This window comes from Anoplopoma fimbria, chromosome 11 (genome assembly GCF_027596085.1).
Source record: "Anoplopoma fimbria isolate UVic2021 breed Golden Eagle Sablefish chromosome 11, Afim_UVic_2022, whole genome shotgun sequence".
Classification (NCBI taxonomy): domain Eukaryota; kingdom Metazoa; phylum Chordata; class Actinopteri; order Perciformes; family Anoplopomatidae; genus Anoplopoma; species Anoplopoma fimbria.
This window is the reverse complement of record NC_072459.1, coordinates 5,289,228-5,306,471: the sequence shown is the minus strand read 5'-3', so window position 1 is coordinate 5,306,471 and position 17,244 is coordinate 5,289,228. Positions and strand designations below refer to the sequence as shown.

Genomic DNA, 17,244 nt, shown 5'->3' with positions numbered 1-17,244 from the left:
GCTAAAATATTTGTGTTGGCATTTTCCACCACTCTTAAGCTACAGGACATGGCACTGCATGCTTAATAGAGTTCACACTTCAAGTATATAAAGCCCCAAAGAGTTCAATAATACATTAATAATAAAGATATTATAAAATAATCATGAAAATATATGTGAAATATATAAATAAAACAAGAATTTGTTGCATAATTCAAGATATTTCATCATTTTTTTTAATATCAGAATTTAATTGTATCATCATTTTTATTTCATAAGACATTTTCATTTCAAGATGTGTTTTTTATAAATTCTAATGTTTCCAATTAAACTTTTTTTAAATTTAATTGTCACTTTTTATTATGTCATACTGTCAATTTCATGACAATTTTTAATTTATTCAACATTTTTGCTGCTCCAGATGAAAGGAGCTAGTATCATTTCTTTTGAAGAAATTATTTTTCACCCAATTTCACCGAATTTAAGTACATCATTATTTATTTCATAATAATTTATTTAATATCGGACACTCTTGGGCTCCGAACAAGTTCAGATTTTGCATCTACATTAGATACTAGTAATAAGACTGAATGTGCTTGTTTTTGTTAAAGAAAACCTCTCCAATCCTGGTGCACTAACAACACTTGACCTCTCAACTTCTCGCTGAACCTCGTGCTTCAAAATGCCCCAAAATGCAGTTATTGTCTGTTGTGGGCGCCGCCACAGCTGACTGTTTACTCTGTTGTTGTTGCTTTAGAGTCAGCTGGTTCTTTGTTTCTTTCTGTTATTAAAAAGCCAAAAGTAAACGGTTTGGTAGCGACCTCCCACGCTGACAATTAGCTTTGAGTGCCCACTGTCACTTTGAGTGCAGCTCTTTTCACACATACAGCGCGAGTGTCATTATGAAACATAGGGACTAATTTTGCTTTCATTAGACAAGTGTAGGAATCCACTCTGCTTTCAAATCACAGGGAATGAAAGAGAGAGACTGAGAAAAGGAGAAACTGGTGGCGTTGCAGAGTAAAGAAAATGGAAGACGGAAAGAGACATAAAGGAGAGGAAACATGAAAGACTTAATGGTGGGGAAAAGAGAGAGCTGTCCTCTTCATAGTGAATAATCAGTGATTGCCAGTGACTCAAGGAGAGATTATTACACAGCACTGCAGAGATTCCTCCCAATCTTCTCTCCCAAAGCTTCATTACGTCCCCATCTCTGCCTAACACGTTCATTTCTCTGCAATCTCCAAGACTGAATTTGAGTTCTGAATGCTTGGTCGGATTCTGTGGGGTTATGAAGGTTTAGGTTCACTCCACTGCTCCTGTTATTTTTCAAATTACATTGACATTAAGCTTTTTTTTCCCCCCGGTGCTCAGGCGTGGTGCAGAAATCTTCTCTTGGCTATACTGGACTGACATGCTTCAACAGTTCAATTTCCTCGCCCTCCAGAGGCCATCAGGCGTCTTTATGTCCAGTCCTTTACCTTATTTTATACGACCGCAATGATGGCAAATTAAAACAAAAAAATTAATAATTTGTTGAGTCAGCATCAGGCAAATGTATAACAACGTGTGTATAGAAAGATGATGAGTTTGCAAGTTCTGATATTAAACTTAGGTCATTTTATATTTCTAATTTAATAAACAATTAAATATAATAGGCTCCAGACTTCAACTACACATTTTTGTGTCTAGTTTTACATTTTTCTGAGAGCGATTTAACAAAATTCAACACATCAACAGGTTTAAAATGATAATACAGAATGTTAAGTAAAGGTGTTTCATAACTTTTTTAATTGGTCTATAATTAGAGATGATTTTAGATTTTCAGAGATGAAACCACAGTTTAGATAATTGAAGCGCTTATCCTCCACCACTGTCACCTGTCTGACAGACGTCGTCTCTCTGTGGGACAAAAAGCCTCTTTTATCTTTTTTCACAAACTCTAACAATGAGAGCGTCACAACAATGTGACTTTGCATCAAATAATTTACGATTATTAGCTAAACTGGTTTTAAATTGAATTAATCGTGTTTCTAGTCTTTCAAAAACAGCTAGAAATACCGCACTGACATCTTTGTCTGTCCAAACGGTCACTTCATCATTTCATCCTGTTTGACATTTGTATGAAATTGTCATAGTTAGCGTATGAATTCCTATGTTATGGCCAAAAACCTTGAGTCCATGTGGACGTTTGTGACAAAATAGAGAAAAGTCGCTCAAGGTGTTCCTATGGATATCCAGAGAATGGGGTCAGGAGGTCACTGTGACTTTTGACCTCTAAAATCTAACCGGTTCATTTTTTGGGTCCATGTGGACGTTTGTGCAAAACTTTTCTACGTTTTTGTCAGCGTTCCTAAAATTAGGTTCACCAAAATGGCTGTTGCCGTTGCATACAAAAAATAAAGTAGATATCTTAAATATTACACTTTAGGTGAAATGTTAGTTCGTAGTGGAGCGCGGTGGGGCCGTGCAGTAGTTGTGTGGAGCAAAGGAGAGGATTGAGTGGAGGTGAGGCGTGATGGTAAAGGCCAATTTCTGCTTGATCTGGAGCGTAACAGACAGAGGGTCAGCATGCAGACATTCTTACTGAAGGTGTGTGTGAAGATGCCACCACCTTTACAACAAAACATGTTTCTAGATCAAGAACAAGGTCACCAAATTTATCAGTATATGTGAAAGAAAAAACATTAAACTCTCTCCCCATCTTTCTTAAATTATAGCGGGCACAGATCATTGCCTCTCTTTGCCCCAGTTTCAGATAGAGGGCAAAGTAAAACGCTATATTTTATAATGATCATCATCTTCACTCGTCTGTGCAAGCCTTCTTTTAAACTCCTGAAAAAACGGTCACAGCCTTGGTCACAAAAGGCATCCAAAAGCGAATCTGTCTGAAAAATACTGTGTCAGTCTGCCGATGCGCTGCCAGATCAAGCGTGCTTTGGCCTTGACGGAGCGAAATATAGAGAAAGTACCTGGTGCTGGCCCTGGATCTTCATGAAGTCCTCTCTTCTGCCACTTTTAGTCTTGTCTGTGCTGTTCTGCTGCAGGTGCTTCAGTTTGGAGGCAGCTGAGGAGTGGAGGGCCTTCCCTACGCTTGAACTGTTCCCCCCCTGAAAGGAGAGCAGAGACATGTGAATCAGACCTTGGACACATAGGACATGTTCATACATTTCATTTCTCTTCTTCAGTGCTTTTTGGTTTACGCATCAGAACCACATCGGCTCCGTACGGTGTCTTGATTCCTGCAAGCAAGTCTCTCCCCTGTGACCAATGAGGTTTTTTTTAAGATCAGAGCTCGTATAGCTGATGCAACCGAACAATCCGCTTCACAGAGTTTCACCATCCATCAGCGGGAAAAGTGACAAAGACAAGAATATAGAAACGCAGCATCAAAACTGACGTTGCGTGGCCGAGCCTCACCGCAGGATCCACGAGGCAGCGCGCTAAATGATCTTTCCTGCTGAGTTACTCTCTAATACGCACAAAAAACAAACACACTCATATTTCCACCCCACTGTGCCTCTTCTGCACACAGAGACATTAGCTGGAAGAAAAACTAATAAAATATTAACTGTAGTAGCATCAAATATCTTTATCTGCTGCGGTAATTAAAGACAAAGAAAACTGTCTCTCTTCATTCTGAGCCTTGCCTCCTCTTGAATTTTGTAAATGCAGACATAAAATATACAGTATCTTCAATGCTTTATTTAAAGTGCTGATTAAAAACTCAACTGTAAAGGGGTTTGAAAAGGGGATCGCTAGTCAGCGGGACAAGAGAAGGAAGAAGGGTCATGTTGAGACATTGAAGGCGGTTGAAGTTGGAGTGATGAAATAATGTGTGAAGACGCTGTAATCCTGAGCCATGCCTACGGGAACGCTCCCCGGTTCTACATCAGAAGGGGCTGAAACTCGCCGTGACAGCGCGACTGTCAATTATTGCATCCCCGGCCCTGAGTGGGAGGCGTTCACAGCAACAGGGAATTCTACGCAAGCTGTCAAGACACCTCGCCGACGTGGCGTCTCACACAGCAACGCAATAAGTCTTTTGATTATCGCTAATCTTATGTTGTGTTACGCTCAACTGGAGGTGAGTTGAAAGAAGGCTCCTGGCAACGTCTGATAATAGAGTTCAACACGTGGTAATTAGATATTAACATGAAGTGCATTAGAAGTTATAGTTGGCTCTGGTGTGAAAAGATCGATTTATGTCGTCATACAGGTTCTTGGGCAGTAAGATTCATAATGAAGTCGAAAAGAATGTCTATGTTCTGGAAAAAACAAAACCACTACGTAACTTTTGGTGTGTGAAATGTGACGCAAAACCTTTAAGCTTTGTTTAAATACTGCACAACAGCTGATGTACCTTGACTTTGTTTAAATCAATTTATGAAGAAAAGAGAGTTGATTTCAAGAAAGAGCAAAGATGAAAAGATTGAGCCAACAAGTAGAAAGGAGAAAAAAGACATTTGTATTATTGTCTGTTTGGTGGCTCGATTATTGTCAGACAGAAAACAGATGCCAGGACAGATCGATAAAGAAACAAGGAACAAATCTCCAGCACTAATCGCAGAAGAGACAAGAAGAGAGGAAGTCTGCTGTCTGTCCCCTATCACATATCGTTTCAAAAAAAAAAAAACTATTAAATGCCGATTTTTGTCAGGGAGCAGACATCAGAAGAATGAAAGTGAAGTTCCAACAGACACCCAGAGAGAAGCAGCGAAGACGGAAAAACAGAGCGAGCTGCTTCAGAGCAAAGCAATGAACCTGGATGGATGCTGGGCTGAACGAGGACGGCTTGGGTGGGACCGGAGGCTTCCTGGTCTCCGAGGTCGGACCTCCTGTCACCTGTACAGCTGTGCTTTCTGGGGTCGTCTCAGTGTAGAGCTGCTCTGCTGTTGCTTGGCCACTGATCTCTATCAGCGTGTTCTCCAGCTCACGGATAGTTTCCTCCAAGCTGTCCATCCGCCTGTAGGTGCTGCACCGGATGTCGTCTCTCGTTTTCCTCTGGCTCTGGTCGGATGGACTCTCCACAGAGGGAGACGACCCACTGGACTTTATGTCTACTGGTTCCTGCTGCACATCAGGAATCTTAAGAGTCAGCACTCTGTCTCCTGTCTCCATCCCTCTCCTCAGAGCCTCCACCAGAGAGCTCTGCTGGCCCGAGCGGAGGGAGGATTTCATTCTGGGTTTGGGCACCGGCTTGGATGACTCCAAAAGAGAATGCAGCCGCCTGTAGGCATCCCTGACTGTTTTTCCATCTCTGAGGAGCACCAGGAGAGGCCGGCCACTCAGCTGGACCTCAGGGACTTCATTAGTGTGTGTTGAGATGATCAGGGTCTGCAGAGCTTCTCCTAAAGTCTTGCTGAGCTCCTCGGCCTCAATGGGAGACACCACCCTGACCTCCTGCTCCGTCAAAAGCAAGGCCACTTCCTGTTTTAACTCCACTTTCTCCTTTAAACAGAGCTGCTCTCGCTCTCTCTGAGGGGGGCTTCCAGAGGAATCCCTTTCGTTTGAACATTTAGCCTGGTAGACGGTGTGATGAGCAGTCCAATCTCGTGATGGACTCTCTTCTACCGGGTCATTTCCTGTATCTCTGACAGGATCCTCTGAGGCAGTTGGCGAAGCAGGCAAACACTCTGTCAACACGATGTTGGGGACAGCAGACAAGCGCCTTCCCTACAAATGAGGAAAGCACTTGAGGATTACATTCAAACACATTGACACAATCCAAAAACGTCCTGCGTGAGATCACTGCAAACTCAGACAACCAAAAGATAGAAGAGGAAGCGATTTAAGCAGCTTGTATTTAATGTTTGCAAATGACAGACTTAATCAGCAATTAGCTAATAAATTAAATTAAGCGCCTGGCACCTTTAATATACTTTCCTCAGTTGTTTGGGAAGATCAAGTCGCGTGTAATAATAAACATTTAATGAATCATGCCTGCTGGATGTGTAAGTATGCAGCCGTCACAACTTTATCAGACAGGGAACTGCTGATGAGTTTATATCAGTTAGTTTTAAATGTCCCAAAAAAGCCCAAAAAGGATTTATGCAACTTTAAATGAAAGTTGTGTGTGTGCAAAGGATCACACTTGCAAATAATTATGGTGGTTGGTTACACATGATTATTCAGTCTCTCCACACCAGTTTGAGACACATAATGCAATTACAAACCTGCAGGCTTGTGTGGAAATAAGACCTTGCTTTATTGTATTATGCTTTTTTTTATTTTTTTACCATAAATACCTTAAATCCTACAAATTAAGATCAATAGTATCTGCTGAGGGGAAACTTTGCTTTTGCTTGGCCGGTGGTTTCGGTTTGTGGTGGAGGGATGAAAAGGAAAAAACAGGTTTATAGAGGGCAGCAATCCACAGCACTCAGGGTCAGCCAGAGTGTTATACCTCAGTGCCAGGGGCCTCAGAGGGCCACAGGTCCGGTCTGCAGGGGGGTACGTTTATCCTGCTGCGAGGGCTAACAGGCTGGGGAAGGGTAAGTGGGAGAGGGAGCCTGAGTGGGGCTCTCTCAAACAGCTGGGGAGGGAAGAGGGAGGTTCAACAGCGGTCATAAATCGTAGGACACAAACACAGCAGCTACTGAAAAACCCAAATCTGCTTTTGTTGACTGTGTGCTCCATCAAATTTCAAGGCGGGTCGTTCCAAGCAGCCATCAGGGTCCATCTGTCCGTCTGTGATCTGTGAGCCCTGGGTGATGATGTGTGTGAGTGAGCAGTATGTGATCTTTGGGCTCTCCCAGTGCCAGGGGCAGGGAGGACATATGGCACCTGCTGCTTGAACATGTGGTAAATGATGGTGAGCGTGTCTGCTCGTGTGTATATGTGAGCGGGCTATAAACCAACGGCAGATTGTGGACGTTACATAGATAATAAAAAGAGCGCAGTTTTCCAAGTCATTGAACAACAAGCTAGTGAGGTTATGATCTAGATAATACACAACCCATGTTTTTTAGTTTACCTCTAATTCGGCAGCAATTTTCTCCTCCTCTGCTTCCTCCTTGTCCCCAGAGGCTAGTGTGGGTGGTGTAGATGCAGGACGGGGGTTTTCAGACACGGTCCTCCTCAGTTTTACATGCTGCTTCTGGACTTCGGCCTCCTCAGATTCAGTCTTCTACCATCGCAAATACAAAAAAAAAAGGCTTTGAACATATCTGAAGCCAGAGTCAAACGCCTGCAGCCTCAACGTTTTAAAGACGAGCACACAATGCTTTGATCTGACAAGAATCTTCCTTGAAAAAATTGCTTAGCACGAATAACCTTTATGGGCTAGCTTATCTTTTGACATTTACATATTAGAGAAATCCTTGTGAAATTAAAAAACTTGTTTGCACAATCCTTACTTTATGTGCTTGTGAATTTTCTCTGTCTTACCTTTATGCTTTTTCCAGGAATGAGGGGTTCTCCGCTGCGGCTGGTGATGCCTGGAGAAGACGGGAAACTGCGTCTGGGTGGTGGAGGAGGAGGAGACTTGGAGGGTTTCTCTGTGCGATATCGTGGTACTGTCAGCTCATCTGGGGAAAAAAACAAGTATTTCAGGCATCTTGAGAAAGGACTCATACATTTTAGAACAAGCTATGAGGCATTTGGAGGCATTATAATATGTGTGGTGTGTAAAACCTGCTTTACTTAATATTGAATGTAAAGTTTCTGGGCGAATGTAGAGAACAAACCAGCTCTTTTAAAATGTTAAAATGTTTTATTTCAGTTTAGGGAACGCATGTTCTGCAGAAAACCTGATGACCTTCAGGGGTTGTAAAACTATTTTCAAACTAATTGGATTCACTTTAAAATGAACGGTGGTTACCCTGAAGGAAAAAAGCCGTTTTTCTTTAGATTTGCCTGACAATGATACAGACTGAACTCTCCTTCTCACCAGAGCCACGCCTGGATCCTCCCTCTTTCCCGGACAGCTTGTGCTGAGGCTTGCTGACGCGGTGCTCTGTGGCTCCTACCCCACTTGGGGGGATATGGGAGGACGGTGAGTTGGAGGAGGGCTTGATCTGCTTGGCAGCGAAGTCCAGGTCTGGGATAGCTTTCATTAACTCGGCTTGGGTCTCCTCCAGCAACCGATTGATGTCCTGGGCGCTGTACTGGGTCAGACTGGCTCGCTTCTCCTCCCAGTCCCGCTCTGCTGCCTGCGGAGTGCAGAGAATAATTAAAACACTTCATAAAACACACAGACAATGTGGTGTTGCAGGACTGGTGTTGTTATATGGTGAAAAACAGATTAAATAATCCCTACCAGTCGGACCTCCACGGATAACGCTTTGTCAGCTAAAGCCCGGCGTTCCAGCTCTTCCAGGGCTTTACCCTTGTGGGGAACAGGAGGATGATTGTCCTTGAGAGAAGCGGACAGGGTCCCGTGGCCTCGGCTGAGGCTGGAGTGGGGGCTCCAGTTGGACAGGCTGTTTCCTCCACCGAGGTCGTTGATGGTGAGCTGTGGGCTGGTGGAGATGTCGAAGTCTGAAAACTTTCGCAAGTCACCGTTGTTCTTTGATGAAGGAATGGAGAAGTCCTCCTGCTTCTTCCACACACCCTCATTGGCTTGTCTGCAAAGACACGGAATATTAATTCAATAATCAACTCTTTGAAATGTAACACAAACAGGAACATGAAAAATCCATGACCATGAAGTGTAAAACAATTGTTGCTAAATGCCAAAAATATTTAAAAAATGCTTGAAACTGTGTGAAGGGGGCAAACTTCCGCCAATTCTCTCTCTTATACCCACAAAGATGAGAGAAAAAATGAATTTGATAAGCTCTCTTGATCAGTGAGGTTAATTAAACCAGAAAGTTCAGTGATTCTTTTGGACACACAGCTGATTAGGAGATAAACGACAGAATGCTGAAGGGCACATTTTAAAAGTACAAGCTCGCCATAAAATTAAAAAATATTTATTCATGTGGCTGAAAAGAGCCCTGATTAGGGTGTTATCCATAAGGTCGGGGGTCACTTGACTTGCTGCTTGAATGCACCCTGCAGGACTTAAACATACATTATGACTGTAAATCATCTCTCCATCTCTGAGTTTTGGCTTAAAACTATAAATGTTTAATGGCGGAAATATCTAATCCGATTCAACAGCAATATCTAATCAATTTGTCCTCGGCCCGAGGCCTGTCTGTCCACCACGTTTTAAGAAAATCCATAATGTTCTGCTGACTCACAAACAAAGAGGGGTGAAAACATAATGTCTTTGGCAGAGGCACAAATGGAAAAGCCTTCCTCGATATTGATTACAAATGAGTGCGTCAGCTAATGTCGGACATATTTCACTATAAGTGTCACCATGTGAGAGAATGCATCGCAAAAAAGCACTTCCATCAGTACTTAAAAACTGTCCTCACATTGACGCAAAGATGGAAAAGTTTTAAAGAATTGTATCTCCATTCAGCTTCTTTAAAATTGGCACATAAAGCATAAAGGTACTCAGCAGGTTCGTACTTGCGCATGGTGGCGAGGGTGTCGGTTATGGTCTTGCAGCGTTTTAAAAGGGCATCAAGCCTGTGCGGCTCTTCTTTCAGGAATTTGACGGCCTCCACCTCCACCCTGAGCACCACCCGCATCTTACTCTGCAGGCCTGGGAACTGATCTGCAGGAGAAAAAAAGAGAAGTAACACAAGAACCCAACCATGTTGCCCCAAACAAATCAATTCCACTCGAAACATTTTTGATCTACTGTAAATGGTCAGCGAGTTCATTAAGACAATGAGCCATCTGAGACTGATTAAACATTTGACATGCTGGCTGCGGGTGACTAGAAGATAATCAGTGCCTTGGTGAGTAATTAGTGCTTTATCAAGTGTCTGACTAAAAGACTATGTTTTCTGTTTTGTGCACAGAATGTGAAATGTGCTGTCGTGACTCACTCTTCAGCTCTGTCAGCGTTTCTCCCAGCTTCCTCAGAAGGGTGGCCTTCTCCTCCAGCTCCTGCACCGTCACCAGCTTGTGGTTGACAGACGACTCCTTCTGGATCTCCTCCACCGACTTCTCCAGGTCGCTGGGATGGAACAGACAGAAGGCTGAGCACCAGGGATTCCTCTGCTGCACTTAGATTTTACTGAATATTTATCTGAAAGTTGTGCTGTTTTGAGTTTCAGTAAAACCTCTGCCAATAAACTGCCTCGTGATCAACCGGCAGGAAGAGCGACAGATCTGGACAGCTGAACTGGAGGAGTGTGGACGGGTGCTCAAAAGTTTTAACACAAAGAATCTGTACAAATGTGAGTTTGTTCAGCTCTGATATTCAGCCTGTGTCTGGTCTGCTCAGCCTCAAGTCATATAAAACTGCCTGAAGTTATGTAATAAAGGAAAGCATCATGTATAATTAACCAAAAGTAAATTGGCCATTAGCCAGGATGAATAACCGCCATTGATTAGCGGAGATCATGGAACAGTTCAACCAATTAGTCTGCAATCAAAACGCGGCTCAGAGTCAGATCCAGGAGCTGAGATCCAGGACTTATTACCAGCAGAACATTTCCACACGTGAGACAGAAGCGAGTTATCTGATTATTAAAATCTCAAGGTAGCTCTCTACTCTGGGTTCTGCAGTCGCTTCAATTAGCTGCTCGGCCGTCTCATACCTCAGATCTTAATAAGCATCTTGCTCTGTGCCGGGCTTAATTACAGTTACAATTTCATCCTATCACCGCGTCACCCTGCGAGCCGTCTAATTATAAAACAGATATGAACTTTGTCACGTTTGAAGCAATTATGAAATAAGACTCATCTCAAACGAGATACCCGTCAACTAACGTGTATATTCTATTCAATTCAATGCATATATGTTTATTTTGATAACTAATGTTTGTTTGTTTATTATTAATAAAAAAAAAACTGAAGACATAATTATCCCGTCACTGACTGGAGCTGCTGGATGATGAGCTCCTCCTCGTTGAGGTACTTGAGTCTCTCCTCCTCCACCAGGAGGCGCTGTCTCTGCAGAGGATCCTCCTGCTTCCTCAGGGCGTCGGCCACACGCACGTTAAGCTCCGCCTCCGTCCGCTTCAGCAGAGTTCGCACCGAATCTTGGTTCTCCATCTGCACAAGCACAAGCGCACACACACACACACACACACACACACACACACACACACACACACACACACACACACACACACACACACACATAATGTAACAGATGATATTGCTCTTTCTTCGTTGTTCACTCTGCAACTTTTTGAGTGACTTTTAATGAAATCTGCTATTATGGCAGCATAACAACGAGAGAACGAAGATGAGAATCGCCTAAGGCTTTTTGAAAACAGACCTTAGTGATTTACAGTATCTATACATTTTGTTTTGCCCCGTTCTTGAGAGAACTCTGGCCTCTTGTTTTACTCTGCAACCTTCTCCGCCAGAAGAACATTTTGCTCTGACTTGCTTATGTATCATCCAGCAACCATGGCATCAGATTGCTTGGTGAGTCTTTAGCCTTAAAAGCACTGCTAGCAAGTAGTTCCCTCTGTGTTGTTTGTGTGTTGTGTGTGTGTGTGTGTGTGTGTGTGTGTGTGTGTGTGTGTGTGTGTGTGTGTGTGTGTGTGTGTGTGTGTGTGTATATATAATGTTTCTCCTAACACAGAAAGCCGGGCTGCCCTGAGGAGAACGAAGGCTGTCCATGACAGAAGCACTGAGCGTGAACTCAGCTCCCTCTCCGTGTTGTGAATGGAATATTCTGCAGGACTGCTGCTTGTAATACAACTCCCCGCGATGAAAACACCTGGTAAGCAAGAAAAATGAATAATTGATCAGCCTTATGTTCCAGGAGGTGAGGCAAGACACCAGTACCACTAACATTTAAAATTACCCAGTATTCCCTCCACTATTCAACCACTACTGATGCTGCGGATGCATCAAGCCAAACACAGGGAGTATGATAAATTATTAAAAAAATATATTAATATATACAGAAAAAAAAAATCATAGATTTTCTTTTTTTCTTTTAAATCTTGTGCTCACTCTCTCCCAGTTGACTGTCTCTCCTGCACACTGTCTCTGAATAATTCATGAGCAGCATGTAAAATTTAAGCCGCTGGCCATCGCCACGGGCAACTACACAGGTCCAGGTGGAGAGGTCACACTTGGACGCTCATACAGGTACACAGCAAACCTGTCCTCTGTGGGAACTGCACAGCTTTGACTGTGTGACTGCTGTCAGGGAACGAATAAAAGCACTGCAGGGCCCATCATCTGTCACTCCTGTTTCTCCTTCTTTCTCTTTTCCTCTGCTGCTGAAAGCGTTTAACTCACCATCTCTTCCTGCTGTAACCATGGCATCGCTGGCTTCAGAGATAAATGGGATAAATGAGGACCGCGTCGGCACATTTCTGTTTGTAAGTTTGTGCCATTTCATCGCATTCTGCATCCCTTGTGACATTTCTGTAGAATGCCGTGCCATGTGAACGGAGCTTTAATCTTCCACTCATTCTATTTTATTACAAATCCTCAAAAAGTGCAACGACCTCAATGTGTCATGCACTACAGCTACGTGAACCTGCAGGTGTTATTTACTGTAGGTGTAGTATTGAAGAGAAGATCAAATAAACATCAAAGCCAGCGATGCTGCATACAGAACATGTGCGTGTTGAAATACTTTATAGTATACAGACCACGTCATAAAAATGCTGGATTCACGAACGCATTTAGAACATTAGAAGGATTAAAAATTGAAGACTAATTTAGGGGTTTTCTGCAACTTTGGGGCAAACTGTGGAACAAAAGCAAACCAGTGTTAAATGTGGTCTTACACTCTGCATGACTTGCATGTCATCAGTGAGGTATGAGATTAATAAAAAATGATTGCAAGATTCATCATAATGAAAAATATATGAATATATGAAATTAATGAAATGAACAACAAGGAAAAGGAGACAAATTTGAACTAAAATATCAAAGAAATATTCAAATTAAAGCTAAAACTATGTATATTTATTGTTTTATGGGAAAATAGGCTCTTATAATCCATCTTATTTCTCGATGGATTGACTTTGTACCTGTATTTTACGCAGCTGGCCGAGCTGTTTGCGCAGGTCGGTGGCGTTCTGCTGCAGGCCGTGCAGGTGGAGCTGCATCTGCAGGCGTCCGGCACCGTTCACCGGCGTTGTGATGGAAGGCGGCGGCGGCATCAGAGCAAGAGGTGCCGACGGCGTATGAGCTGCCAATCACAGAGCGGGACATGGAGCGTCACCAAGGAGGGTCGCCGGGAAACAAATTGATTAGTTTGTTGGGCTGTGCTCCCCCGTGAGACTTTCAGTCACACAGCGCGACACACACAACAAACAAAAACACACACACACACACACACACACAGCATACAGGCCCAAAGAAATGTACAAAAATAGAAAAACTAAGCACACACTGGAGCAAATACAGTGTGTGAATGCTAAAAAGAGCACCTTATTCACAAAACTCTAATAGCCCACTGGGAGAAAAGTGATCTCATGCTATTAGTAACCCGTATAGAAGTGCAATTAGTCTGTTCAGTAGTGACACACAGGGGGATAACCATGCTCTTATCTTCACACAGGGCTTTGTGAGTATGGCCATTGACGTTGTTCTCACACACACATTGGCCTCCTGAACACACACACACACACACACACACACACACACACACACACACACACACACACACAACACACACACTCACACACACACTCATACACATTTACAAAGGAGAGCCAAGTCTGTGACAAAAACAACTTTCTGAAATTCCCAAAGGAAAAGCCAAGCAGAAATTCAAAAAGTAGAGACAGAGACAGCACGAGAGGGGGGGGGTGTAGGGAGGGGGAGGTTTCGCTCTCCAGGAAACCAGCCAGGAGGAAAACGTGAGGATAGACGCCGCCAGCTACCCAGCAACACCCACACACCCATACAGAGAGGAGAGAGCCATGAGATGTGTGAGAGGAGAAATCAAAGAGGGCGATAGAGGAGGAGATGGCAACTACCTTTCTGCTTCAGCCGTCCAGCTGGAATATAGAAAGAATGAGCCGGTTACTGAATGATGGTCCTGGAGAGAGTTTTTTTTTTATAGACTACAACGGAGAAAATGACTCCAGGTGACGGCTAAGTGTTTTGGCGGTGGATCAAATTGTGAGGGAGCTTCAAAGCGTACTTTGTCCTTGGACTGGCCCTGTGAAGGTCTGGCTTCAAAAAAAGCTTTGTTTGTGCCAAAACTGTGCTACAAAATTAAGGACATGGGAGAGAAACAGCAATGAAAGGGATAAAATTCAGTATTTCAAAAATTCTATGCTGAAAAATATTTGTTTTTTAAATTAAACTTAAATGATTGTTTAGTAAATACACATTCAATTCAATATCTATGCATCCATCACATAAATAGTAAGAAAAAGTGAGAAAATAAACCTTCACAATACTTCAAAGATGTCTGTCTGACAACCTCGCCTAGACGGTTGTGGTGTTTGTTTGTTTGTTTGTTGCAGCTTCAAGCTGTTTGAAGGTATTTTCATGTTCGTCAAAGCCTCAACAGCATTTCCTCTCTGCTTCCTGTATTTGCACTTACTGAGGTTAAAACCTTCCCCATAATGGACTAATTCATTAAATACTTATCTGACTGAGAAGAACAATTCTCAAGTGTTCTTTCTAGTGCATTAGACTTTTCCTTTAAAGTCTCCAAGGCATTTAACTTGAACAATTCTATAAAGAGGATTTGACCAGCCATCTTGTTATTTAAATGGTGAATGAGTCATTTGGAATGAAACCCTTCTGGAGAAAAAACAAAAGTGAAAGAGGAAAAACGAAGGGAGCGATGAATGAGGTAGAAACGTAACCAGTACTTATCCGTTAAAACAAACGCTGGTGTGTTTGCATGTTAAGTTTGGTTCATTTGTAAAGGTGTGAAAGCTATTAAATCAAACTCTGGTGCAGTAAACGAGGGAGGTCTTAGTCTTATACTGAGGGAACTCTGGTGCTGTTTGTTGTGGACTGACAGCAAACTGACCAACAACAGAATATTTTGACAGTATTTATGTGACTTTAGCATGATTTCATAAGAAGTCACCTGAATCTGAACCGTCCAATCAATGAGTTACCTGTCCGTCTGTGTAACTTCCTGTTTACAGCTCTTAGTTTTTCAGTTAAAAGGCGTGTGAATGCAAACTAAACCAGAACTAAAAGGAACCTATGCTGAATCTTCCCCTGGTTTGGACAAAATTAACTTAACAATGCCCTTAAATAACCACAATTCTTAACTGAAGGCGATGATTGAGACAGCAGCGTACCCTGTGAGAGAGTAGTATAAATCTATCGTAAACCAGGAGGTCACCATCACTGCTTGTTTGTGTCCTTTATCCCCTTTAAATTGCAGTGCATTGTTTTCAGTAAAATGCAACAAATGAAAATAGTTTCCAAACAGCTCAGCAGTGGTGTTAGTATCAAGAAGGCGGGTAAAGGTTTGGTAACACGGGTCACAGTCATGCTGCTGTACTCACTTCCGGTGGCGGAGCCGTCACTGTTGGTTTCGGTCTTCTCGCTGGAAGAGAAAGGTAATGGCCGTGAGAACTCCGTCCCTTGGTCCGGAGGGCAGCCCGCCATCATGCAGAGACGCAGCAGGCCGCATCTAAGGGATCAACGGCCACAGGGCAAGGCAATTACAGTGCTAACGCTAACAGCACCACTACTGGACTCTAACAAAGTTATCTTCTTCATGAGACTGAAGTGCCATGATAACAATGTTCAAGGTGTGAACTCAAAGCCTACTGAAAAGCTGTCTTACACCTCTTGATGTATCAATGCATAAATCAATACCAAGGTGCCCTGTAGCTAATGGTTAGTGCTCTGTACTCAACACAAAGTAATGGCTCTGATAATAGCCTGCCGCCGCTCCTGTCGATAATGCTGCCCATGTGTCTGACCTGAAGCTGTGTCTGTGAGTCCTGGAGGGTTAATGGGGTATAATGGAGGGTCTTACGTGCTGTCGCTGTCCGGTGCTCTGGTCAACACACTCTGGACCAGGCCAGTAAGGCTGGCTATCTGCTTCTCCATCGCCTCCATGCGCTCCAGACGATGATCCCTGCAAATGCAATTGTCACAGATTGATCCCTAAACGTTGACGGCACAAAGGCCGAGGCAGATGAACACTTAGATTACAGGAAAATTGACAAAAAGTGTTTCTTTCGCCACATAAATTTGTAACACAGAATGCTATTGAGCAGGTAATGCAGCTTTTATAGGACCTGTGAACTTCGTTTAAAATATCCTATTGTAATCAAGTCAGTCTTAAGAGAAAACATCCATCAAATTTTTTATATTTCATTTCAAATTCAGGACCCTCTGAATTAGGATTTTGTGAGTTTGGTTTGAAACCGGTGAGAACGGAACAGAGAAAACATTTAAGCAGATAATATTGTGTTCATGTCGCTCAGAAGCGGATTAAATAAAAATAATAATTCAAGACTGTCTTTAAAACACACCTCAATGTAATTCACCACACAGACTCGTACTGACCTGCTGCTGTCGGGGTCCTGTCCAGACATCGAGGAACCAAACCCAGGCGTGGCCCTGCCGCCCTCCCCAGGCCCGGCTGTCAGACACAGGGGCTCTGAGCCGGAGCTGGGCCTCGACTTGGGGCTCTCCACAAACACCGAGGACGAGGCCGAGTCCTTGCGGAAGCTCTGCCTGACGGGTGATGCTCTGCTGGGTGAGCTGGAGTACGTGTCCCTGTCCCTCATCTGCATGTCAGGGATTTTCTGCGGCGATGAGGGCGGCATGCGGAAACCCATTCCGAGTGTGGCCGAGGAGTACGTGTCAGAGTAGAGCGACCCTCCGGGCTTGTAGAGGGAGTCCTCCAGGTCCCCTTGAAGGGCGGCGGCTGAGTAGGTGCTGAGGGAGCGGACCGAGCCACGGCGGTACAGGCCACTGGTAACGGGGAAGCTGAAGGGGTCTCCGATGGCAGCTAACGACTGGGTGGAGGCGATGCTGAGGCGACCCTCGTGCATCAGGCTGTAGGGGTCAGCGTACAGCGCCTCGTTCTTCATCAGTGCCATATTTTTTGCAGAAACCTCCTCGTCAGGCTTGACATCGCGGCGCTCCAGGATGGCGCTGGGCGACGGAGACAGGCCCGCGTTGGGCCCGTGGCCGGCCGAGGGATGGTGGGGATGACGGGGCTGCTCGTGCTGTGAGTGGGGACCAGCGAAGGATGGAGGACGGCCGCCGCCGCTGTAGGAGAGGCGTGAGCGCGACGGAGAGCCGGAGGACGCCGAGGCCGTGGAGGAGGAGGAGGAG

General features: G+C 43.9%; 1 protein-coding gene across 1 annotated transcript in view; it reads right to left on the bottom strand.

Moving 5' to 3' along the window:
- Positions 1-2,906: 2,906 nt before the first annotated feature.
- Positions 2,907-17,244, bottom strand: part of srcin1a (SRC kinase signaling inhibitor 1a) — a 31,679-nt gene continuing 17,341 nt past the window's right edge. The window contains 15 exon segments of the mRNA XM_054607243.1: positions 2,907-3,089; positions 4,744-5,655; positions 6,386-6,514; positions 6,956-7,108; positions 7,369-7,508; positions 7,871-8,132; positions 8,240-8,546; positions 9,445-9,592; positions 9,870-10,000; positions 10,868-11,043; positions 12,996-13,156; positions 13,950-13,970; positions 15,453-15,580; positions 15,932-16,033; positions 16,468-17,243. Coding sequence (XP_054463218.1) covers positions 2,907-3,089; positions 4,744-5,655; positions 6,386-6,514; positions 6,956-7,108; positions 7,369-7,508; positions 7,871-8,132; positions 8,240-8,546; positions 9,445-9,592; positions 9,870-10,000; positions 10,868-11,043; positions 12,996-13,156; positions 13,950-13,970; positions 15,453-15,580; positions 15,932-16,033; positions 16,468-17,243 — 3,729 coding nt within the window.